General features: G+C 62.4%; 1 protein-coding gene and 1 long non-coding RNA gene across 2 annotated transcripts in view; both read right to left on the bottom strand.

Annotated features, from left to right (window-relative positions):
• The window catches only part of ADAM33 (ADAM metallopeptidase domain 33), a 33,171-nt gene extending 14,956 nt beyond the window's left edge, over positions 1-18,215 (bottom strand). Inside the window, exons 1-6 of the mRNA XM_068189171.1 lie at positions 18,046-18,215; positions 15,126-15,208; positions 6,840-6,916; positions 1,943-2,018; positions 1,350-1,426; positions 288-474 (exon numbers count right to left, since the gene is read on the bottom strand). Of these exons, the coding sequence (XP_068045272.1) occupies positions 288-474; positions 1,350-1,426; positions 1,943-2,018; positions 6,840-6,916; positions 15,126-15,208; positions 18,046-18,163 (618 nt within the window). The 5' untranslated portion in view covers positions 18,164-18,215. The remainder of the gene's footprint in view (positions 1-287; positions 475-1,349; positions 1,427-1,942; positions 2,019-6,839; positions 6,917-15,125; positions 15,209-18,045) is intronic.
• The window catches only part of LOC137473298 (uncharacterized), a 179,070-nt gene that overhangs the window by 126,997 nt on the left and 27,569 nt on the right, over positions 1-24,504 (bottom strand). The gene's annotated exons all lie outside the window — the stretch shown is intronic.

Here is a 24,504-nt window from a genome sequence, read left to right as displayed (position 1 = left end):
CTCTGGGGTCTCCTGCCCAAACTCAAGCCACGCAAGCCACCCACACAGATGCTCCCACCCCACCTGCCTTCCCAGCTGCCGGGCACATGGGAGCTGTCAGCAGTGCCAAGATCCCCTCCCAGCCCTCTGCCTGTCCCCAGACAGATCCTGCATGGATTTACCCATGAGAATTTACCTCTGAGGAGTTACCCAAGTGGGTTCATCCATGAGGATTCACCCGTGAGGATTCACCCATGAGGATTCACCCGTGAGGATTCACCCCCGAGGATTCACCCGTGAGGATTTACCCGTGGGTGCTGTGGCTGGAAGAGCTGGGCGATGCCAGCGATGGAGCTGCCCAGGTCCTGGCCGTGCCCACAGGTGCCTCCCGGCATGGGCAGGTGCTCTGCTCGCTGGATGAGGTGGAGGCCTGGCTCAGGGGTCCCCAGGGGGCTCAGGTAGTAGCTGGTGTTGCTGCTCAGCACTATGAGGCCCCTGGGAATGGGAACAGCCCCGATGGCTCCCGTGGTGCTTCCGCCCGGGCTCCCCCAGCCCAGAGGCCCCACAAACCCGTGGCACATCAGCCTGGTCCGTACCCGAGCTGGGAGCAGGGACAAGAGCTGGAGATCTCTGCCCAAACAGCCCCAGGGACAAATAAACCCTGGGCAGCAAAACCTCCCCCCTTCAGAGCACGGAGCAAAGCTCGGTCTGGGACAGCTGCTCTGGGGTGCAGGGACTTGGCCCCCCAGGGATAAAATTCCAGGGAATAAGCTCATGCTGCCAGAAATATGGTCCCTGCCCCAGCCTGCCCAGTCCTGGGGCTGGGTGAAGGGTGGGAAAAGGACAAGATGGGAGCCATGGGAAAATCAGTCCCATGAACCATTTGGAGTGCGGCTAGCAGGAGCACTGGTGCTGCTCCAGGTGGTCCCAAAGGGGATCCCTGCAGAGAGAGGGAGCAGTGGATCCATCCCACCTTTTGTCAGCTCCACAACCCACCGACCCTGCCTTCCTCTAATCCCAATTCCCCCCATACCCTGCTCCTTCCTCCATTCCCTACTCCTTCCTTCCCCCATTCCCTTTTCTTTCCCTCATTCCCTGTTCCCCATTCCCCATTCCCCCATTCCCTGTCCCCCATTCTGTTTCCCCATTCCCTGTTCCCCCATTCCATATTCCCCATTCCCTGTTCCCCCATTCTGTATTCCCCCATTCCCCGTTCCCCCATTCCCTGTTCCCCCATTCCCTTTTCCTTCCCCCATTCCCCGTTCCCCATTCCCTGTTCCCCATTCCCCATTCCCTGTTCCCCCATTCCCTGCTCCCCTATTCCCTTTTCCTTCCCCCATTCCCTATTCCCCATTCCCTGTCCCCCATACCGTATTCCCGAGCAGGTGCTGAGTACGACCCAGGAGCGGCGGTGGCCGCGGACGTGGCCGTGGTAGTGACAGTGCTCCTGGAGAGAGACAGGGAAGGGACCTTCCTGAGCGGGCTGGGAGCGGGCTGGGACCCGCCTGCTGCTCCCAGAAAAGCACCCTATTCCATCTCCCCCATTCCATCTCCCCCATTCCATCTCCCCCATTCCATCTCCCTTCTCCCTTCCCTTCTCCGTTTCCTTCTCCGTTTCCCAGCCAGGCGAGCGGTGTCCCCGCACCGGGAGCGGGAGGAGCCGGGGTCAGCCCGGGACACCGCCCGGCGCCCGGCGCGGCGCTGGCACGGTGAGAGGAGGCCGGCGGGGCCATGGGGGCCGGTGTGCGGTGTTTTGGGGCCGGTGTGCGGTGTTTTGGGGCCGGTGTGCGGTGTTTTGGGGCCGAGGCGCTGTCCCGGGGCCAGCAGCCGCAGGAGCCGAGTGCCGCCGCGTTCCCGCTGCCGCCGGGAAGCTGCCGGGGAAAGTCCCCCGCCCCCGGGACGGTGCGGCTCCGTCCCGAGTGCCCAAACCCCGAAAGGCGGAGGGGAGCGCCCCGGCACCCACCGTGTGGTTGGGGGTCTCCGTCACGGGCTGTCCCTGCTCGCTGTAGTGCGTCTCCGTGTAGCCCGGGGCCAGCAGCCTGCGGGGGAGAGCGGCGACAGGAGCCGGCAGCTGCTCCAGGGCTCCCGGCACAGCAACGCACCGAACCGCTGAGCCGGGCCCGGCGGGGCCACCCGCACATCCCCTGAGCCGGGCTGAGCCACCCGCACATCCCCTGAGCCCCCTGAACCACCCACACATCCCCTGAGCCCCCTGAACCATCCGCACATCCCCTGAGCCCCCTGAACCACCCACACATCCCCTGAGCCCCCTGAACCATCCACACATCCCCTGAGCCCCCTGAACCGGGCTGGGCCACCCGCACATCCCCTGAGCCCCCTGAACCATCCACACATCCCCTGAGCCCCCTGAACCACCCGCACATCCCCTGAGCCCCCTGAACCACCCGCACACCCCCTGAGCCCCCTGAGCCATCCACACATCCCCTGAGCCCCCTGAACCACCTGCACATCCCCTGAGCCCCCTGAACCACCCACACATCCCCTGAGCCCCCTGAACCATCCACACATCCCCTGAGCCCCCTGAACCGGGCTGGGCCACCCGCACATCCCCTGAGCCCCCTGAACCATCCACACATCCCCTGAGCCCCCTGAACCGGGCTGGGCCACCCACACATCCCCTGAGCCCCCTGAACCATCCACACATCCCCTGAGCCCCCTGAACCACCCGCACATCCCCTGAGCCGGGCTGAGCCACCCGCACATCCCCTGAGCCCCCTGAACCATCCACACATCCCCTGAGCCCCCTGAACCACTCGCACATCCCCTGAGCCCCCTGAACCACCCACACATCCCCTGAGCCCCCTGAACCATCCACACATCCCCTGAGCCCCCTGAACCACCCGCACATCCCCTGAGCCCCCTGAACCATCCACACATCCCCTGAGCCCCCTGAGCCACCCGCACATCCCCTGAGCCCCCTGAACCATCCACACATCCCCTGAGCCCCCTGAGCCACCCGCACATCCCCTGAGCCCCCTGAACCATCCACACATCCCCTGAGCCCCCTGAACCATCCACACATCCCCTGAGCCCCCTGAACCGGGCTGGGCCACCCACACATCCCCTGAGCCCCCTGAACCATCCACACATCCCCTGAGCCCCCTGAGCCACCCGCACATCCCCTGAGCCCCCTGAACCATCCGCACATCCCCTGAGCCCCCTGAACCACCCGCACATCCCCTGAGCACCCTGAACCATCCACACATCCCCTGAGCCCCCTGAGACACCCACACATCCCCTGAGCCCCCTGAACCACCCACACATCTCCTGAGCCCCCTGAACCGGGCTGGGCCACCCACACATCCCCTGAGCCCCCTGAACCATCCACACATCCCCTGAGCCCCCTGAACCATCCACACATCCCCTGAGCCCCCTGAACCGGGCTGGGCCACCCACACATCCCCTGAGCCCCCTGAACCATCCACACATCCCCTGAGCCCCCTGAACCACCCGCACATCCCCTGAGCCCCCTGAACCATCCACACATCCCCTGAGCCCCCTGAGCCATCCACACATCCCCTGAGCCCCCTGAGCCACCCGCACATCCCCTGAGCCCCCTGAACCGGGCTGGGCCACCCACACATCCCCTGAGCCCCCTGAACCATCCACACATCCCCTGAGCCCCCTGAACCATCCACACATCCCCTGAGCCCCCTGAACCACCCACACATCCCCTGAGCCCCCTGAACCATCCACACATCCCCTGAGCCCCCTGAACCATCCACACATCCCCTGAGCCCCCTGAACCATCCACACATCCCCTGAGCCCCCTGAACCATCCACACATCCCCTGAACCACCTGCACATCCCCTGAGCCCCCCTGAACCAAGCTGAGCCATCCACACACCCCCTGAGCCCCTGTCACTGCTGTGACCCCAACCAGAGGCTGCCCATGGCCAGCAGGGACAGGGATGGCAGCAGGGACAGTCCAACGTCCTCGGCAAGGACGGGGTGCCAAAACCGGGGTGCCCAAACTGCCCTGGGGTGCTGCTCTGGGATGGGGCAGTCCGGCTGCCCACCCACTCCCTCCCAGGGACCCTGGGGACCACCTTGTCCCAGCAGTGACAAACAGCCAGGGGGGTGACAAACAGCCAGGGGGGTGACAGCTTCTCCACAGGGACCAAGCCCCAGGGATAAAGCCCCAGGGAGGGGCATCCTGCTGGGGGCCAGCCCAGCTGGGGCCCTGGGAGGTTTGGAGTCTTTGACACTGCCCTGGACACATCACTGCACTCCCAGCACAGCGAGGGGGACGCTCCAGAGGCAACATCCAACAAAGGGGGCGTGGGGACCCCAAAAATATTGAGGTGACTGTGAGAGAGCTCAGGCTGCTTTTAGGAAGCTGCACCCCTGCCTTTACCCTCTGCCTCAGCTTCCCCCAGCTATGGCCACCTCCTCCCGGGGCTGGTCCAGGCATGACTCGACCCATGCCATGCCATCCCATGCCATCCCATGCCATCCCATGCCATCCCATGCCATCCCATGCCATCCCATCCCTTCCTGCTGCAGGGAAGAGCCAGAACCAAGCTGACAGCTGGAGAGCACGTGGGGTGGGGAGCTGGGGGGTTAGGCTGGAGTGAGCCCAGGGGTGACAGGAGAGAGAGGAGAAGGAGAAGGAGACGATGAAGATGATGAAAACGAAAAAGAAGAAAAAGGCAAAAAATATGAAGAAGACGAAAAAGAAGACGAAAAAGAAGACGAAATAGAAGATGAAAAAGAAGACGAAAAAGAAAAAGAAAAAGAAGATGAAAAAGAAGACGAAAAAGAAGACGAAAAAGATGGGTTTTCCTGCATTGCCCAGATCTGTGTGGCCTTGCCCAGATCCCAGGGTGATGGGTATCTGCTGGAAGCCTGCAGTCCCCAGGGGATGGCAGGGCACCCCTGGGGTAGCAGGGCCCCGTGGGGATGGCAGGGCCCCGTGGGGATGGCAGGTCCCAGGGGATGGCAGGTCCTCATGGGATGGCAGGGCACCCCTGGGGTGGCAGGGCCCCGTGGGGATGGCAGGTCCCATGGGATGGCAGGTCCTCATGGGATGGCAGGTCCCAGGGGATGGCAGGTCCTCATGGGATGGCAGGTCCCAGGGGATGGCAGGTCCTCATGGGATGGCAGGGCACCCCTGGGGTGGCAGGGCCCCGTGGAAGGACAGCACCCCTGCAGGGGCTCAGCCACCCAGAGAAGGACAAAAGGGCCAGGTTTCCCCTGCGCTCAGTTTAGCTCTCGGTTTTGGGGTTTGGCCCCGTCCCAAAGGTTAAATTCTGCAGAAGAGAGAAGACAGCAGCGCTCCCAGAATAGCCCTCCCGCCTCTCGCTTTCTGCTTTGCAGCCAGCGTGGCCCCAGAAATGTCACTGTGGGCACGTCTGTGGCTTCCCAGCCTCCTGTGAGCGGGTGCTGGCACCAGGGACTGCAGTCACAGCTCAGACAGGAGACAGCAGCTCAGTCTGGCTCCTGCCAGGGACACGTGGGGGCTGGCAAGGCAAGGGCCTGGCCAGCGCGGGGACACGGGGACAGGGTGGGGACAGGGACGGCACAGGTGGGCTGAGGACACGGGAAAGGCAAATCCCCCGGCCATGCCCAGGGAACGGGGCTGGGATGGCTGAGCCGGCCACATCCCAGGCTGAGCCCAGAGCACGGAATGTCCCCTCCAGGCAGGGCAGAGGCCCTGGGGAAGGGAGGGCAGGATGAGCCTTCTCCACCAAACAGGGCGAGGAAACACGCCCAGGATGCTCCTGGAGACCGAGCAGATCCCCCAGTGCCAGGAGAAAGATCTGAGGTCTAGCCCGGCCTCAATGGCCCAGGGGCTCACGGGGCTGAGGCAGCAGTTTGGATGTCCCCACGCTGTGTCCCCACGCTGTCCCCGCAGCCAGTCCTGGGTGCTGTGGACTGCTCTGGGTGCTCAGGTCCCCTTTGTGCCACCATCCCCCAGCTCACGCAGAGCTCACCCTCCTGCCCCCAGAGCCCCCAGAGCCCCCCGGGCTGCCCCTCTCCCTCCTGCCCCCTCTCCAGCAGGGCAGAGTGGCACCGAGCTGAGCCAGGGGCAGCAGAGGACACTCCAGGGTGGCCTGGAGCACACCAGAGCCAGGGCTAAGCTCTGCTCATCAGCTTTCAACCCCACCACCAACCCCAGTGCCCACAGCCCTCAAATGTGCAGAGGGACCCCCAGTTCCCCTTCCTGCACACCAGAAGCTCCCCTGCTGCCACTGGGGGCCCTGGGGGACACCGTGGGGGCTGGGTTTGGACCCCAACAGCAGCAGGAACGGGATTCTGCCAGGACCAGCCTCCCACAGCTGCTGGGGAGAGGCAGCAGCAGAAGCAGAGGGGTCAGCTGTGCCCTGCTCACCACGGGGACACAAACCCACCAAGGGACAGAGAACGGGGGCTGCCCCGGCCCTGCAAGTGTCCAAGGCCAGGCTGAACAGGGCCTGGAGCAGGTCCCAGGGGATGGCAGGTCCCTGCCATGGGTGTCCCTGCCCATGACAGGGGTGGCACTGCATCTTCAAGGTCCCTGCCAACCCAAAGCACTCTGGGATTCTGTAGAATGCCACGAGGTCTCAGGCAGAGGGACAAGGAGGCAGGGCAGATGGACACAAGTTCTGTCCTTGTCCCAGGGCTGGGTGAGTGGCACAGGGGACAGGTGCTGCTGCTGCCACCTGCATCCAAACTGAACCAGGGAAGGAGCCCAGAAAGAGGTGACCAAGGTGGCAAAAGGAGCATTTCAGCCCAAATGGAGCCACACCGGGCTGTCCCTTCCCCTGCTGGACAGGGTGGCCACAACACTGCCAGTCCAGGTGGGGCCCTGGCAGGGATCCCCAGTGTCCCCTCCCAGTCCCAGCCCTGACACTCACTGGTTCCTCTCCAGCACCAGCACGAGCTCTTTGCCCTCGGCCGTCACAGCCACCTCTGCCCGGGCAGGTGCCGGCACCTGCAGGGAAAGGAGGGAACGGGGTCAGCAAAGATCCCAGTGCCAGAACCTTCCTCTGCTCCCAGCTCCAGGGGCATCCCCGCCTCTCCTCCCTGCGTCTGCTCCACCCACTGCGCCCCTGCCACGGGGAAGGTGATCTCCGTGAATTCCCAGCCAGCAGGGATAACAGAGCATTCACAGGACATTCGGGGATGAGGCAGCAAGTCCCAACTCTGCTGGCAGCTTCCCCAGGGAAAGGCAGCCAGGGAGAGCAGGACGGGACCCGGGACGAGGAGCGGCGCCAGGAGCATCCTGAGCAGGGCCTCTGTGTGCTCCACCCACCGCGGCTCTGCCTCCCTGCAGAGGCTGATCCAGGGAAAGGGGCCTCAGCCCTGGGAGGGTCGGTACCCACGTGCACCCTGGGGGGGATGGAAATCACCACCAACGCCCCGGGCACCGGATGAGGGCCGTTAAAAATACCTCAGAATAGCGGGCAGAGAAAGGAAACACTGACTCAGCTTCCCCAGGATGCCGGTGGTTTTACTCATTCCCTCTCTTCGGAGGGAGTTCAGTGGAAACCTGGCTTTGGATCCAGTCCAGCTCGGCCCAGCTGTGTGTGACAGGACGGGCCAGAGCCCCGAAGTGCTGCCCTTCCCTGTGTCCCCACACCCGTGCCCAGCGCTGGCGACACCGAAGGCATGGCCCTGCCTGCTGGCCACGGCCTGGACTGGCCCTGAGGTCCCCTCAGTCTGTCCCCACCCATGAGGCACACAGGGAGCCCAGGGGGCTGCCAGCCCCACGGGCCCCCATCACCTGGCCATGGCCACGGGCCTGGTGTGGTTTTCCCGGCTCTGGAGGGAAAGGGGACAGAGGAAGGAGCTGTCCCCACCAGGCCCCGGCTCTGGCTGCTCTTGGCATCACAACTCTGCAGCTGGAACACAAGGAACGCAACAGGGAGGGGGCAGAGCCGGGTGATTCACGGCTTGGGATGAAACAGAGGTTAAATCCCATTTCCCTAATTCCTATGGAGCTGGCTGTGCTGTTGCTCCTTCTGCAGCCCAGCCCCCCACCACACACCCTGGGTATGGGGGAGACCGGGGGAGCCCCGGCCGGACAGCCCCAGGGGACCCTCACCCTGAACTCGGGACAAAGCGTTTCGGGGTGCAGAGCAGCATTTTGGGGTGCCAGCACTGCTGCCCCAGCGCTGGGGTTTGTGCTCCCAGGGTGCAGCTCCGGCACATCCACCCCAAAGGCAGCTCCAGGGCTGGGCATCCCAGAAAGCTGCTCAGACTGCCCGTGGGGTGGCTGTGCTCCGAGGAGCCCCGCGGGGCCGGGCTCAGTTCCAGGGGACAGCGAGGTGCTGCTCCCGCCAGGCGGGATGCGGGAATGGAGCCGGGATAGAGCCGGGATGGAGCCGGAAAACGGGGATGGAGCCGGGATAGAGCCGGGATGGAGCCGGAAAACGGGGATGGAGCCGGGAATGGAGTCAGGATGGAGCCGGGAACGAGGATGGAGCCGGGAATGGAGTCAGGATGGAGCCGGGAACGAGGATGGAGCCGGGATGGAGCCGGGAATGGAGTCAGGATGGAGCCGGGAACGAGAATGGAGCCGGGATGGAGCCGGGAATGGAGTCAGGATGGAGCCGGGAACGAGGATGGAGCCGGGATGGAGCCGGGAATGGAGTCAGGATGGAGCCGGGAACGAGGATGGAGCCGGGATGGAGCCGGGAAACGGGGATGGAGCCGGGGATGGGGATGGAGCCGGGACGGGGATGGAGCCGGGGATGGGGATGGAGCCGGGGATGGGGATGGAGCCGGGAAACGGGGATGGAACCGGGACGGGGATGGAGCCGGGGATTGGGATGGAACCGGGACGGGGATGGAGCCGGGGATTGGGATGGAACCGGGACGGGGATGGAGCCGGGCATTGGGATGGAGCCGGGACGGGGATGGAGCCGGGGATTGGGATGGAACCGGGATGGGGATGGAGCCGGGCATTGGGATGGAGCCGGGGATGGGGATGGAGCCGGGAAACGGGGATGGAGCTGCAGCCGGGCTGGCTGAGCCCCGCTCCGCCCCCGGCCCCGTCTGCCCAGCTCCAAAAAAGGCGAGCAGCCACAGCGCCCTAAGAAAACAGCCCCAGAGCAGAGGGAGGCGAGGCCCCGGCTCCGACACTTCCCGGCGAGGCCCCCCGGGCCGGCCGCGGCCGCGGCAGGGCCCCGGTGCCCGGCCCGACCGGGGCCCCGCGGAGCCGCCAGGCAGCCGGGCAGGGGCTCCATCCCCTCCTCCGGCGGCGCTGGGAACAGGCGGTATTTTTGGAACATGATCTTGTACAAACATCGCTCTCTGGCCAAACATGGTCTGTACATTTTTCTTGCCGTTTCCCTCCTTTCCCCCGCCTCTTGCCCTCCCTTTTTTTTTTCTCCCCGTCTCTGATCTCCCCAGCGCCCGCTCCCTGCAGCCCTCTCCTCCTCCTCCTCCTCCCCAAGTCCCGGCCGGCTCCTTCCCGGTTTAGAATTCCCCAGCAATTACTCCCTGCCTCGACTCGAGAGCCGTTACTGGCAAAATGCTCTTTCCCAGCTGCCGTCTTAAAGGGACACGTGCGTGTCCAGGGTTCTCCCGGCACTGGCAGCTCCCATCCCATCTCCCGGGCTGCCAAAGGCTGGAAAACAAACGGCTGCTGGTGGGACGTGCTTCCCCTCCCCGTGAGGGGATGCACCACAAGCTCTCCTCTTCCCCGTGCCTCAGTTTCCTCTGAGAGCTCCTGGACGGACAGTGGGGAGCAGGGGATGGATCCTGGCTGCAGCTGGGACGGGCCCAGCGCAGCTCCTGGAGGGATCAGCAGCAGTAAAAATAGGGAAAGAGGAATGTGGGCAGCACTTGTGCCAGGCAGGGGTCCAGCACCAGCTCTGAGGCCAGGCAAGGTGACTGCACTGATTGAACACTGCTCCTCGTGCCTCGGGCGTGCCAGGGAGCTGGGCCCCAGCACTCCTGCCCGGATCTGCACTGGGAACGATCCAGGATCAGCTCCTTCCTGTGCTCCAGCATCTTCCAGTTCCAATATCATCCTCGGCTCCAGCATCATTCCAAGGCCCAGCATCATCCTGGATTCCAGGATTCCCAACTCCAGCATCATCCTGGATTCCAGAACATTCCCAGCATCATCCCAGGTTCCAATATCGTCCCTGGTTCCAGCATCATTCCAAGGCCCAGCATCCTCCAGGGCTCCAGCATCACCCCAGGTTCCAATATCAGCCTGGGCTGAAGCAATTTATCAGGTGTCAGCATCATCCCAAGGTCCAGCATCATCCTGGATTCCAGGATTCCTAACTCCAGCATCATCCTGGATTCCAGGACATTCCCAACTCCAGCATCACGCCAGGTTCCAATACCATCCCAGGCTCCAGCATCATCCCGGGCTCTGCCATTGTCTCAGGCTCCAGCATCATCCCAAACTGCAGCACAATCCTGTGCTCCAGCACTGTCCTGGGCTCCAGCACATTCCAAGCTCCAGCAACATCCCAAACATCAGCATCATCCCAGGCTCCGATGTAATCCCACGCTTCAGCATCACCCCAGCACATTCCAAGCTCCAGCATCATTCAAGGCTCCAGCATCACGCCAGGCTCCAGCATCATCATCCTGGGCTCCAGCACATCCCAAGATCCAGCATCATCATCCTGGGCTCCACCACCTCCCAGGCTCCAGCATCCTCCTGGGTCCCAGCAGCCCTCACAGGTTCCAGCATCGTCCTGGGCTCCAGCCCCTTGCCAGGCTCCTCTTGCTCCCCCATCTCCTTCCTCCAGCCCCCACGGACAGAGCGCCCCAGTCCTTGCCGAGGCTGCAGGCAGCACCTTCTCTCAGCCCTGGCTGCAGGTGCAGGTGGGGGCCCCCGTCCAGGACATCCCAGCACAGCCAGTCCCACAGGGGCTGGAATGATGGAATTGCAGCTGGGATGACTCTGCCCTGGCCAGGCCCCAGCCCGTGGCTGGCCCAGGGACCCTCCAGGTCCAGCTCGAGTCTGGATTTATTTTTCACTCCATTGATGGGAAAAACCCCAAGGCTCTTTGCAGAGGGCCAAGGGGGTTGAGCTGCTCTTCCCCATTTCCCCACAGCTCCCGGCCATCCTGCTCATCCAGGCTGCCTCCATCCCTGCTGGGAAGCTCCTGCTCCAGGAGAGTGGCTCAGGGAGCACCAAGTTCCCCAGGAAATCACCCAAGCCAAGTCCCAGAGCTCGGCTCCATCTGCTGAGACAGCTCCCACACGTCCCGAGCCCCTGTGGAAGCTCCCAGAGCCCGGATGTGACGGGGAGGACACGTGAGGGATGGAGGTTACCAGGAGATGCTCCGTGGAGGAGTTGATGATGGGATTTGCAGCTGCTGGAGCAGCTGGGCCGTGCCAGGGCCTCCCCAGGCAGGCGGGTGCCAGCGCCGAGCCTGGAGGAGCACGGCCAGGGGATTCAGCACTCGGCCAGCACCGGCGGCAGCACCCATGGACGAGCCTCTGGCTCTGCCTGCTGCTCTCTGGAAAAGCATCCCTGGGAGTCAGGAATGAGGGCAGCAGGCCCTGCAGGCAGGGACAGGGCTTGGGCTGGTTCACAGCAAACCTGGCAGGGTTTGCTCAGTGCAGCCACACCCGGCACAGGGAAAGGGAAAAGGGGAAAAGAAGGGGAAAAAGGAAAGGGGGAAAAGAGGGGGAAAAGAGGGGGAAAAGGGGGAAAATGGAAAAGAAGGGGGGAAAGGGGGAAAAGGGAAAAGAAGGGGGAAAAGGAAAAGGGGGAAAAAGGGAAACGGGGAAAAGAGGGGGGAAAAGGGAAAAGAAGGGGAAAAGGGAGCAGGGCAGGGAAGTGCCCTTGGCACCTGCGGCACACCCCAAACCACCTTGGGCAGCCTGATCCTCCTCTCCCCTCTCCTCCCCTCCTGCTCCAGGGCAGGGCCGGGACCTCCCCGCGGTGTGCAGAGAGCCCGGAGGGGCCGAGGACGGGAGTCCCCCCCCCGACAGCACGGAGTGCTCCAGCTCGCAGGAGTGCTCCAGCTCGCAGCCCGTTCAGCAGGGAGGAGGAAGGGAATGGCCACCCCGGGACAGGGAGACACCTCCCGAGGTGTGAGGGGAGGCAGTGGGTGGAAGGAAGCTCCATCGGTGCCAAGGGCTGTCCCTGCACAGGGATGGGATGCCAGAGGCCTGGATGGAAGCTGAGGAGCTCCTGTGCCTGGGCACTCCTCGGCCCTCAAGATCCCAGAAGGGTTTGGAATGGAAGAGACCTTCAAGAGCATCTCATCCCACCCCTGCCATGGCAGGGACACCTCCCAGTGCCCCAGGCTGCTCCCAGCCCCAGTGTCCAGCCTGGCCCTGGGCACTGCCAGGGATCCAGGGGCAGCCCCAGCTGCTCTGGGCACCTGTGCCAGGGCCTCACACCCTCCCAGCCAGGAACTGCTTGCCAATATCCCATGCAGCCCTGCCCTCTGGCAGTGGGAAGCCATTGCAGCAAGAGACCCGCACCTGGGAGAAAGCAATTCCAAGGGGAAGGGAAAGAGGCAGGGGGGAGCCCCAGGGCTGAGCAGGCTCCGCGGTGGGACAGGGCACTCCCCTCCCCCAGGGCTGCACGCCGGGGGATGCCCAGGGCAGAGGGCTGGGTACCACCCCATTTCCGTCTCCGGAGGGCTGGGAAAGCCCCGCGTCAGCCCGGGCAGCCTTTGCCCCCCGCCCCCGGGCAGGAGCAGGAGGAGCAGGCTGCGGGCAGCTCCCGCCCGGCCAGCGCTGCCGCGGGAGCGGTTTGCAGCCCGGGTCCCCACGGCCTCTCCCGAATGACTTCCACGCGTGCCGGGAGCGCGGGGAGCTCGGCCCGAACAACGGCAGGGAAGGGGGCAGGGGGCAGGGGGCAGGGGGCAGGGCCACCCAGCGCTGCCCGCCCGCACACGATGGCACCGCGGGGCCACCGGCACCCTCCTGCCGCTGGCCCGACCTCGCTGCGGGGGGACGGGAGACACGGCGATGTCCCCAGGGGGCGTGGGACACCCGGAGCATCCCAGCGCCGCACGAGGAGCAGCCCCGGGGCAGGGATGCAGGAGCCCGGGGGTCACCGGGCTGGAAGCCACCATCCCGCGGGCTGGGATGCTGCCTCCGGGCAGAGCGGGCTGCTGGCCTCCCCACGGACGTGTTTATTTCCAGCATCTTTGCTGGAGGGCAGGAGGAGACGGGGTGGGGACACAACGGACTCAATTGATCCTGAAACTAGGAGCGTCAGCAGTAGCGGGGCAAAAGGGCCGGGGTGGGGCTCTGCCCCGTCCCCTGCCTGGCTGCCCCATCCCTCCCCCACAGAGCCTCCCCGCTGCAGCACCGAGCACGGCCCTCTCCCCTCCTTCCCCTGCCGGGAACAGGAGGCTCCTTGTTCCAGCCTGGCTGGGGCTGCAGGCACGGCAGATGCCAGCAAACACGGCGGGACCTGCGCGGCCACCCCGGAGCCCCCCGGGCTCCGCAGCCCCCGGAATGCCCCGGCTGCGGTTGGCACCCCCTGGGGCTCCGGGGCGTTGGCAGGAGCAGAAATAAACCTGCCCTGCCGTGTGTTCCCATCTCAAATGGCTTCCAGCTTAAATATAGACGGAGCCGGGGCTGCCCGCCGGGGAGGGGACATTTCTCCAGGGAGGGGACATTTCTCCAGGGAGGGGACATTTCTCCAGGCCGAGCACAGCACCCACTCGGGCCCCTCAGCTCCTGCAGGAGCAGCCAGCCCAGGTTCCCCTGGAAAAGGCACGGCCCGGCCCCTGGAAGAGCCAGGGCAGCACAAACCCCCCTCCCGAGCCCAGCTGGCTCCGCCTTTGGCATCTCCTGGAGCAAGGAGGGCTGGCTTGGACCATCTCAGGTGAGATGCCACCAGAGGCCCCTCCCAGCAGAGTCTTCTCAGCTCTGCTCCCAAGCAGAGCAGCCCCTCGGAGCCGTCTGAATCAGAGCTGGAAGGGCTGGACCTGCCCAAAGGAGCCCCCAGCCCCTCCCGGAGGGCAAGGGGCCAAGCCCCGGCCAGGGTGGCCACAGGCACTTCATCCAGGGATGTGGGGACAGCAGGGGTGGCAGGGAGGGGGTGACAGCCCTGGGAGGAGCCGTCCTCTGCTCCCTGCAGGGCAGAGATCTGGCAGCACTTTCCCTTGGCTGCTCCTCCGATCCCAGCCAAACCAGGAGCTGACAGATCACCTCCGGCTCCTCTCTCCGAGCTCTCCAGCTCCCTTCCACTCACCCTGCAGCTCCTGGCCATCCTCCTCCTGCCCAGCACTCATTAACACCATGTTTAATTAACTCACAGCTGCATCCTCTGCTTTTCCTCTTCATCACCTGAGGGTGGTGATGGATCCTGAAACTCCCCAGTCTGCCCAGGGATCCTGAAATCCACCCCCTGCTCTTAGATCCTGAAATCCACACCCTGCCCGTGGATCCTGAAATCCACCCCCTGCTCATAGATCCTGAAATCCACACCCTGCCCATGGATCCTGAAATCCACACCCTGCCCATGGATCTGAAATTCCAGACCCTGCTCATAGATCCTGAAATCCACACCCTGCCCATGGATCTGAAATTCCAGACCCTGCCCATGGATCTGAAATCCACACCCTGCCCATGGATCTGAAATTCCAGACCCTGCCCATGGATCTGAAATCCACACCCTTTCCATGGATCTGAAATTCCACACCCTGCCCATGGATCCTGCAGCTCCACACCCTGCCCATGGATCTGAAATTCCAGACCCTGCCCATGGATCTGAAATCCACACCCTGCCCATGGATCTGAAATTCCACACCCTGCCCATGGATCCTGCAGCTCCACACCCTGCTCAGGAACCCTGAAATCCACACCCTGCCCATGGATCCTGAAATCCACACCCTGCCCATGGATCTGAAATTCCACACCCTGCCCATGGATCCTGCAGCTCCACACCCTGCTCAGGAACCCTGAAATCCACACCCTGCCCATGGATCCTGAAATCCACACCCTGCCCATGGATCCTGAAATCCACACCCTGCCCATGGATCTGAAATTCCACACCCTGCCCATGGATCCTGAAATCCACACCCTGCCCATGGATCTGAAATTCCAGACCCTGCCCATGGATCTGAAATCCACACCCTGCCCATGGATCCTGAAATCCACACCCTGCCCATGGATCCTGCAGGCTCACGGCCTCCATGGTGTCCCACCAGGAGGACTCTGGGCAGAGGAGGGAGCTGGAGCAGCTGTGCCCTTACCTGCTCCTGCAGGCTGACGGCTCTCCGGGCACGGCCCCCCAGGAGCCAGTGTGGGGTGACCCGTTCTCCGAGGGACAGTGGCCCTGGGGAAGAGAAGACCTGCTGAACAGACCCTGTGAGAGCACAGGGAACTTGGGAAGGGACAGAGCTGAGCACCAGCATCCAGAGCCTCCTCTCGGGTGTTTCAGGGCATGCACACCAGCACAAAGGCAGTGTCACCCCCTCCCCAGCCCAGCCCCTCACCTCTGGCTCAGCCTTCATCCTGGAAGGCTCCCAGGAGCACTGCTCCCCCCCAGGTCCCAGAACAGGGGCCTAAATCCCCTGAATCTCCACGCTGGAGAAGCAGCTGGCATGTGGGAGATGTGGCTGCTCTGGATCCCTGGGATGTCCCAGGCCAGGCTGGACACTGGGGCTGGGAGCAGCCTGGGACAGCAGGAGGTGCCCCTGCCATGGCAGGGGTGGCCCTGGAGGGGCTTGGAGGTCCCTTCCAACCCAAACTGCTCCATGGCTCTGTGATTTGGGGGAAGTGTGGTTCCATCGCCCCAAATCCAGCCACGCCCTTTGCAGCCAGGGCTGGGCTGGGCAGGAGCAGGAGCAGGGACAGGGACAGGAGCAGGGACAGGAGCAGGGACAGGAGCAGGGACAGTGACAGGGACAGGAGCAGGGGCAGGAGCAGGGGCAGGGACAGGAGCAGGGACAGGGACAGGAGCAGGAGCAGGGACAGGGACAGGAGCAGGAGCAGGGACAGGGACAGGGACAGGAGCAGGGACAGGAGCAGGGACAGGGACAGGAGCAGGGACAGGGACAGGGGTAGAGAGCAGGGACAGGAGCAGGAGCAGGGACAGGAGCAGGAGCAGGGAGCAGGGACAGGAGCAGGGGAGCTGGGAGGGCTGTGGCTCGTCAGGGTTTGTCTGAGCTATCCCAGCCCCCCCAGGCAGGCAGCACAAGCCATTCCTTGGCTCCAGACAAGGCGGACAGACTTTCTAAGATTATTTCTTTCCTAAACAATGTGGCTGGATTTGACTGCAGCACAGGGAGCAGCCACTGATGACTTAAGCCTGGATGACAACAGAACAAAAAATTAAAATCTGAAGCTGCTGCAGAGAGGGGACGAGGCTGAACAAAAATGTCAAGGGTTGGGCCACCTTGCCAAGCCAAATGTTGTCAGGGAGGGCTTGGATGGAATTATCTTCCCCAGCGAAGTTATTTACTCAGAGAGTGGAATAGCAGGGCTCGGGGCTCTGTGATTTTATAGGCTTGTTTGGGTTCCTGCAGAGATCCAGGGCTTTGGCTCGAGGGAAGATGAAGTTATTGAAAAGACAAAAGGAAAACAAAGGTGGAGTTATGGGCTGGGAACTGCTGCTGGAGCTTTTTGGGATCAGGTCACCCCGCCCGGCCACCTTTGTCCCCCGGGAGGGCCCGGCACTATCGCCAGAGGTATTTAATCAGTTCCATTAAATACAGCATGGAATCAGATTCCAGGAATAGCTGCAGATAAGGGGTGGCACCATCCCAGCTTCCTTCTCCTCACCTCCTCCCAAAGCGGGAGCCAAGCCCTCCACCCCAGCCACACACGAGCTCATTTTCCGTGGGGAAACTGAGGCACGGAGTCAGCCACGCCGGGGGAGCAGCTCCGGTGGGGTTTGGTGCCCTACCACTTCAGAGCAAAGGAATAAATCCCACTCTCTTGAATTCCCACAGGGAGGAGGGCAGGGAGCTGCTGCCGGCCCCGGCCCCAGCTCTCTCCCACGCCGGCTGCGGAGAGGATGGGACACGAGGGGCGGCTCTGCTGGGCTGGGCTTCGGGCCACGTCCCAAAAATCCCTCAGCGAGGAGATTTAAGAGACAAGATTTAAGTTAACGATAGTTTAAATTTCCCACTGTTTTGTTTGTAGTTTTTGCTGGGAATCTGAGAGACTCGGAGCACGAGACGGGGCCTCCAAAATCTAACTCAAATAAACCCAAATGTAGCACAGAAAGGGTTTCCCACACCCCCTCCCCTTCCCTTGATTTCCTGGAAAACACTCGTTCCAGCCCTTTTTGGGAACGTTGTGGGGAGCAGCGCTGCTTTGGCGTTTGGGATGTTGGCACCCCGAGCTGTGGGGCTGGGGGAGCCCCGAAGGAGCCCTGCAGAGCCCGGGATCCCACTGGAGCGGGCAGCTTTCCCTTCTCCTCTCTTTATCCAGGCAGAGTTTTGGCCCCACCGCCCTCCCTGCTCCTCTCCCAGCTGCACGGCTCCCTTGGAGTAGCTGGAAAACTTCTCTGAGCAGCAGCCGAGAGCCCAGCAAAGCTCGGAAGTGAAAAAAAAAAATAATAACAAAAAATGTGCTCTGGGTAGAGAAACATCGGCTCTGACTTGGAATGGTTGGGGAAGGAAATAGGGATGAGGAAGAGGCTGCAGGCGGCCGAAGGGAAACTGGCACCCCCCTCTCCTCCTCCGGCTCCCATTTAAAACGTGATAGGAGCCTCTGGGGAAAATCTGTATTTCCTCACTAATGGAACGAGCCACGTTTCACGGCGAAACCCGCAGGGCAGCCCAAACCCCGAGCTCCTTCCCGAGAGTCACGGGCGGGAGCTGCCACGGCACCGGGGCTCTGAGCCGGCCCGGAGCTCCGGGGGTGAGAGCCGGCCCCGTCCCTGTGCCGGGGGTGCCGGACCCCAGCCCATCCCTCCCCGGCCAGCGGGACCCTGCGGGGCCGCGCCGAGCGCGGAGCGCCGGGACGGCGGCGGAGCCGCGGAGCGCGGGGTCTGGGGGCTGCCGGGGGCACGGGGGAGCGAGCGCAGCCAGAGCCCCCATCCCATCCCATCCCATCCCATCCCCACTGCTATCCCATCCCATCCCCACCGCTATCCCATCCCATCCCATCCCACCGCTATCCCATCCCACCCCATCCCCACCCCGCGCCCCCAGCCCCCCTTACCTGCCGGCCCCGCCCGTCCCCGCGGGGGGAGCCCCAGCAGGACCCCCAGGAGGGCGAGGCGGAGCCCCCAGCCCTTGGCCGAGCCCCGGCGGGGCCCGGGGGGGCCCGGCCCGGCCATGCCGCCGCTCCCGGGCTGTCACCGCCCCGACTCGGCGCCTCAGGCCCGACCTCCTCCTCTTTATGCCGTCGGGTCCCTCCCCCGCCGCGGAGCCCCGAGCGCGGCCGGCCCGGCCGGGGGGCGGCGGGGAGGGGGCGGCTTTGTTCGCCCTTATTTATTGCTGTGTTTCTTGGCCCGGCCCGGCCGCTTAATGAGAACCAGACCCGCGGCTCGGCGGCTCCCAGGCTTCCCCCGCCTGCCGCGGCTCCATCCATCATCTGTCATCCATCCATCCATCCATCCATCCATCCATCCATCCATCCATCCATCCATCCACCATCAATCCATCCATCATCCATCCATCCATCCATCCATCATCAATCCATCCATCCATCATCCATCCATCCATCCATCCCTCCATCCATCCATCCATCCATCCACCATCCATCCATCCCTCCATCCCTCCATTATCCATCCATCCATCCATCCACCCATCATCCATCCATCCACCCATCAACCATCATCCATCCATCATCCATCCATCATCCATCCATCCACCATCAATCCATCCATCATCCATCCATTATCCATCCATCCATCCATCCACCCATCATCCATCCATCCACCCATCAACCATCATCCATCCATCATCCATCCATCCATCATCCATTCATCCAGCCATCCATCATCCATACCTCCATCATCCATCCATCCATCATCCATCCATCCATCCATCATCCATCCATCCAACCATCCGTCCATCCATCCGTCCATCATCCATCCATCCATCATCCATCATCCATCCATCCATCCATCCGTCCGTCCATCCATCCATCCATCATCCATCCATCATCCATCTATCCATCATCCATCCATCCATCCATCCATCCATCCATCATCCATCTATCCATCATCCATCCATCCATCCATCTATCCATCATCCATCCATCCATCCATCCATCATCCATCATCCATCCATCCATCCATCAATCCATCATCCATCATCCATCCATCCATCATCCATCCATCTATCATCCATCATCCATCATCCATCCATCCATCATCCATCCATCCAACCATCCGTCCATCCATCCATCCATCCGTCCATCCATCCATCCATCCATCCATCCATCCGTCCATCATCCATCCATCCATCCCCACCACCGCTTCCCCCTCTTTCCTGCCTGAGGAAAGCCCACAGGCTGCCTGCACAAGGAGACAGGGAAAAGTGATTAAAGCAATTAAATAACTCCACATTTCCCACCCCTGAGACTCCTCTGTGATCCTCAATCTGCTCCACAGTTGTTGTTATTGTTAATATTAATTATATTGATTATTAACATCAGTATTTTATATTAATTAATAACATTACTTAATGCTATTAATTGTAGAATCACAGAAGGGTCTGAGTGGAAGGGACCTTAAAGCCCAGCCAGTGCCACCCCTGCCATGGGCAGGGACACCCCCACTGTCCCAGGCTGCTCCAGCCTGGCCTTGCTCACTTCCAGGGATGGGTTTTATTGACATCATCAACCCAGAGCCATCGGAGCAGGAGCAGGGAGCGTGGGGAAGAGGGAGTGAGTGCTCACTTCCCTTCCTGCAGCCACGCCCAGCCCCTCGGGGAGCTTCCCTGGGGCCAGCCAACTCTGCCTGCCACATCCATGCAAGGATTCATCAATAGTTATTAAAATCCCAACAGCAATATTGATTAACGGTAGTAATTAAAGCCTTGGAAATGATTTTATCCTGACAACGGGGACAGCTTCCAGGCCCCCTACGCAGAGTGCTGCAGGGACCTCTGGCCCAAGGTGGCTCTGGGGACCTTGGGGAAGGCACAGGGGACTTTCCTGGGGTTTCCTGCACAAAAGACAAATGGACAGAGCAGAGCCGTGGCAGCAGCAGTCAGAGCCCTGCTGGCACCAAACACGTTGGGGTGCTGTGAGCGGGGCCCTCGGGTGCACCCCGCAGGTGCAAACACCTGGATGGAGGTGGGGGCTTCCCCAGCACCTGCGAGCCCCCACGGCCCCCAGCCCTCCCCAGCTGGGTCAGTGGCACTGAGCTGCCCCTCCTGCCACCACGAGCCCTCCCCAAGCACCTTGGGGAGCCTCTGGGGAGAAATTCCTCCCTGTGAGGGGCTGAGGCCCTGGCACAGGTGCCCAGAGCAGCTGTGGCTGCCCTGGATCCCTGGCAGTGCCCAAGGCCAGGCTGGACACTGGGGCTGGAGCACTGGGACAGTGGGAGGTGTCCCTGCCGTGGCAGGGGTGGCACTGGATGGGATTCCATGGACTTCTGCCTTTCCTGGGCCCCTCTGCACAGCCACAGGTCCCCCTGAAGCTTCAACCCACCCTGCAGGTCCTGCCAGCTCCAGGAGAGGACACATGAGAGGACAAATGCTCCAAAACCCAGTCCCTGCCAAGAGGGACTGTGGAAGTGTGGTGGGAACCTGAGGGCACGGCTGGGAATCAGCAGCCTGGCACAAATGGGACAGATCCCAGGGCACAGACGGGACAGATCCCAGGACACAGACAGGACAGATCCCAGGGCACAGATCAGGACAGATTCCAGGGCACAGACAGGACAGATCCCAAGGCACAGACAGGACAGATCCCAGGGCACAGATCAGGACAGATCCCAGGGCACAGACGGGAGAGATCCCAAGGCACAGACAGGACAGATCCCAAGGCACAGACGGGACAGATCCCAGGGCACAGACGGGACAGATCCCAGGGCACAGACAGGACAGATCTCAGGGCACAAACGGGACAAATCCCAGGGCACAGATCAGGACAGATCCCAGGGCACAGATCAGGACAGATCCCAGGGCACAAACGGGACACATCCCAGGGCACAGATCAGGACAGATCCCAGGGCACAGACAGGACAGATTCCAGGGCACAAATGGCACAGATCCCAGGGCACAGATCAGGACAGATCCCAGGGCACAGACAGGACAGATCCCAGGGCACAAACGGGACAGATCCCAGGACACAGATCAGGACTGATCCCAGGGCACAGATCAGGACTGATCCCAGGGCACAGATCAGGACAGATCCCAGGGCACAGACAGGACAGATCCCAGGGCACAAACGGGACAGATCCCAGGGCACAAACGGGACAAATCCCAGGACACAGGACAGATCCCAGGGCACAGACAGGACAGATCCCAGGACACAGATCAGGACAGATCCCAGGACACAGATCAGGACTGATCCCAGGGCACAGATCAGGACTGATCCCAGGACACAAACGGGACAGACAAAAATGGGATAGATCCCAGAACACAGACAGGACAGATCCCAAGGCACAGATCAGGACTGATCCCAAGGCACAGATCAGGACACATCCCAGGACACAGATCAGGACTGATCCCAGGGCACAGATGGGACACATCCCAGGACACAGACGGGACCGGTGTCCCCAGCAGAGCGTGGCCTCGCTGCTCCTCCCCAGAGTGGGACAGTTCTCCTCGCCCTCCCCTCCGGCGGGCAGGAGTGCCCCTGCCTCCCACCAGGAATGTCAGCCGGCTGTGGGGCCTGGCCAAGCCGGGCTGGGAGCAGCAGCTGGGGCTGGGCAGAGTTATAAAAGGCCTTTTTGTGGGCAGGAGCCGGCGCTGGCCCCTGGCCCCTGTCACCAGCACAGGCGGCAGCTGCACCCAGCCCGGGACAGGGGAGTGAGCCCAGGGCAGAGGGGAGTGCTGGGAGAACCCAGAGCTGGAATCACCCAGAGCTGGGAGCACCCAGAGCTGGGAGCACCCAGAGCTGGAATCACCCAGAACTGGGGTCACCCAGAGCTGGAATCACCCAGAGCTGGGAGCACCCAGAGCTGGGAGCACCCAGAGCTGGAATCACCCAGAGCTGGGGTCACCCAGAGCTGGGAGCACCCAGAGCTGGAATCACCCAGAGCTGGGAGCACCCAGAGCTGGGAGCACCCAGAGCTGGAATCACCCAGAGCTGGGAGCACCCAGAGCTGGAATCACCCAGAACTGGGGTCACCCAGAGCTGGGCTCACCCAGAGCTGGGGTCACCCAGAGCTGGGAGCACCCAGAGCTGGGAGCACCCAGAGCTGGAATCACCCAGAGCTGGGAGCACCCAGAGCTGGGGTCACCCAGAGCTGGGGTCACCCAGAGCTGGGAGCACCCAGAGCTGGAATCACCCAGAGCTGGGAGCACCCAGAGCTGGGAGCACCCAGAGCTGGGAGCACCCAGAGCTGGGAGCACCCAGAGCTGGAATCACCCAGAGCTGGGAGCACCCAGAGCTGGGAGCACCCAGAGCTGGAATCACCCAGAGCTGGGAGCACCCAGAGCTGGGAGCACCCAGAGCTGGGCTCACCCAGAGCTGGGAGCACCCAGAGCTGGAATCACCCAGAGCTGGGGTCACCCAGAGCTGGGAGCACCCAGAGCTGGAATCACCCAGAGCTGGGAGCACCCAGAGCTGGAATCACCCAGAGCTGGGAGCACCCAGAGCTGGAATCACCCAGAGCTGGGAGCACCCAGAGCTGGAATCACCCAGAGCTGGGGTCACCCAGAGCCTGGGGTCACCCAGGGCCTGCGGTCACCCAGGGCCTGGGGTCACCCAGAGCCTGGGGTCACCCAGGGCCTGGGGTCACCCAGAGCTGGAATCACCCAGAGCTGGGAGCATCCAGAGCTGGGAGCACCCAGAGCTGGGGTCACCCAGAGCTGGAATCACCCAGAGCTGGGGTCACCCAGAGCTGGGAGCACCCAGAGCTGGGGTCACCCAGAGCTGGGAGCACCCAGGGCCTGGGGTCACAGACAGGAGAGGCCCCGGGGCTCTGGCTGCAGGGCTGCTCCCCCTCCCAGGCACTCCCTGTCCCCAGCACAAGGACATGGGCACGGGAGGGTGACCCTGGGCAGCCACAGCCTGGGCCTTCCTCAGCTCAAGCTCCATCACCCCTAACGTGGCACAGGTCCCTCTGCGAGGGACGCCCTCAGGTGTGACAGTCACAGAATCAGGGCATCGTTGGGGTGGGAAAAGATCTCCAGGATCACCAAGTCCAAGCTGTGCCTCATCCCCTCCTTTGCACCAGCCCAGAGCTCTGGGTGCCACCTCCAGGGATGGGGACTCCACCATTGCCTTGGGAAGACCCTTCCCAAGAACTTTTCCATGAGGAAATTTTCCCAATAGCCAACCAACACCCCGAGGCTCCCCTGAGGCCGTTCCCTCTCCTCCTGTCCCTGTTCCCTGGATTTGAGAAGCCCCTTCTCCCTAGGAAGGCTCTCACAAGTGTCCTCATCCCCCTGGAATCTGAGCTCCTTCCAGGAGCATTAATCAGCGTGGCTTCCATTTGTCACGCCGAGGTCGCTCACCCTCCCGCAGGGTCCCATTTGGCCGGGAGAATTCACTTTATCTGCTGATGTAGGGAGAAAAATATTACTAAAAGCTTGACTTTAAACCTTGCTCGTGTGAAAGAGCCGGGCCTTTCCCGTTTCCAGCCAGATTCCCGCCCCAGGCTGAATTCCTGCCCCCGGCCAGCGCTGACTTCAGCTGGCCCCAAGAGCAGTCACGGGCTCATGAAGGCAGCACAAAGGAAACAATATATTAAAATCTGCTTCACTGGATTAAAGTGGGATCTGCACTAATGAACAGCCAGTCAGGAAGTCATGTCTTCCTCAGGGAATTGTTTCAGGAAAAGTGAATTATAATCCAGGATGCACTCACGGAAAGAACGGGATGGACTTTGGGGTGGGCTGATGTAAATAAAGCCCATAATCCATCTAATTTTAGGTGCCAGTGCAGGGGGTGGGCCTGCATGGTCTTTAAGGTCCCTTGCAATCCAAACCATCCTGGAATTCTGGAAGTGGTTTCCTCACCTGCTTTGGCACAAATCCTTCATCTTCTCTCCAAAGCCTTCCTGTGGTGCTCTCAGTGACAAAACAAATGGGCCAAGAGAAATCCTGGGAAGAGTCCCCAGCAGGCACCCACGGCAGACAGGCCACGTCCAGGCAGAGGGACAGACTGGGGAACCTCCTTTCCCAAGAAAATCGGGCACCTGAGCCGTGTTTCACATCATCACTGCAATGCATTGCCATGGAAACCCTCCCAGAGCCCAGCAACCACAGACGAGCCCCAGACACCCACCCAAGCCCCAGAGACCCTGGTGGAAGAGGGGTTCTCCAGGGGAGGGGTTCCAAAACCCCCAAACCAGCTGGAGAGGGGTTCCAAAAACCCCCAAACCAGCTGGAGAGGGATTCCAAAACTCCCAAACCAGCTGGAGAGGGGTTCCAAAACACCCAAACCAGCTGGAGAGGGATTCCAAAACACCCAAACCAGCTGGAGAGGGGTTCCAAAACACCCAAACCAGCTGGAGAGGGATTCCAAAACACCCAAACCAGCTGGAGAAGGGTT

The sequence above is a fragment of the Anomalospiza imberbis genome, chromosome 4 (assembly GCF_031753505.1).
Source record: "Anomalospiza imberbis isolate Cuckoo-Finch-1a 21T00152 chromosome 4, ASM3175350v1, whole genome shotgun sequence".
Classification (NCBI taxonomy): domain Eukaryota; kingdom Metazoa; phylum Chordata; class Aves; order Passeriformes; family Viduidae; genus Anomalospiza; species Anomalospiza imberbis.
Note: the sequence above shows the minus strand (reverse complement) of the source record. Positions and strands in the feature narration are given on the sequence as shown.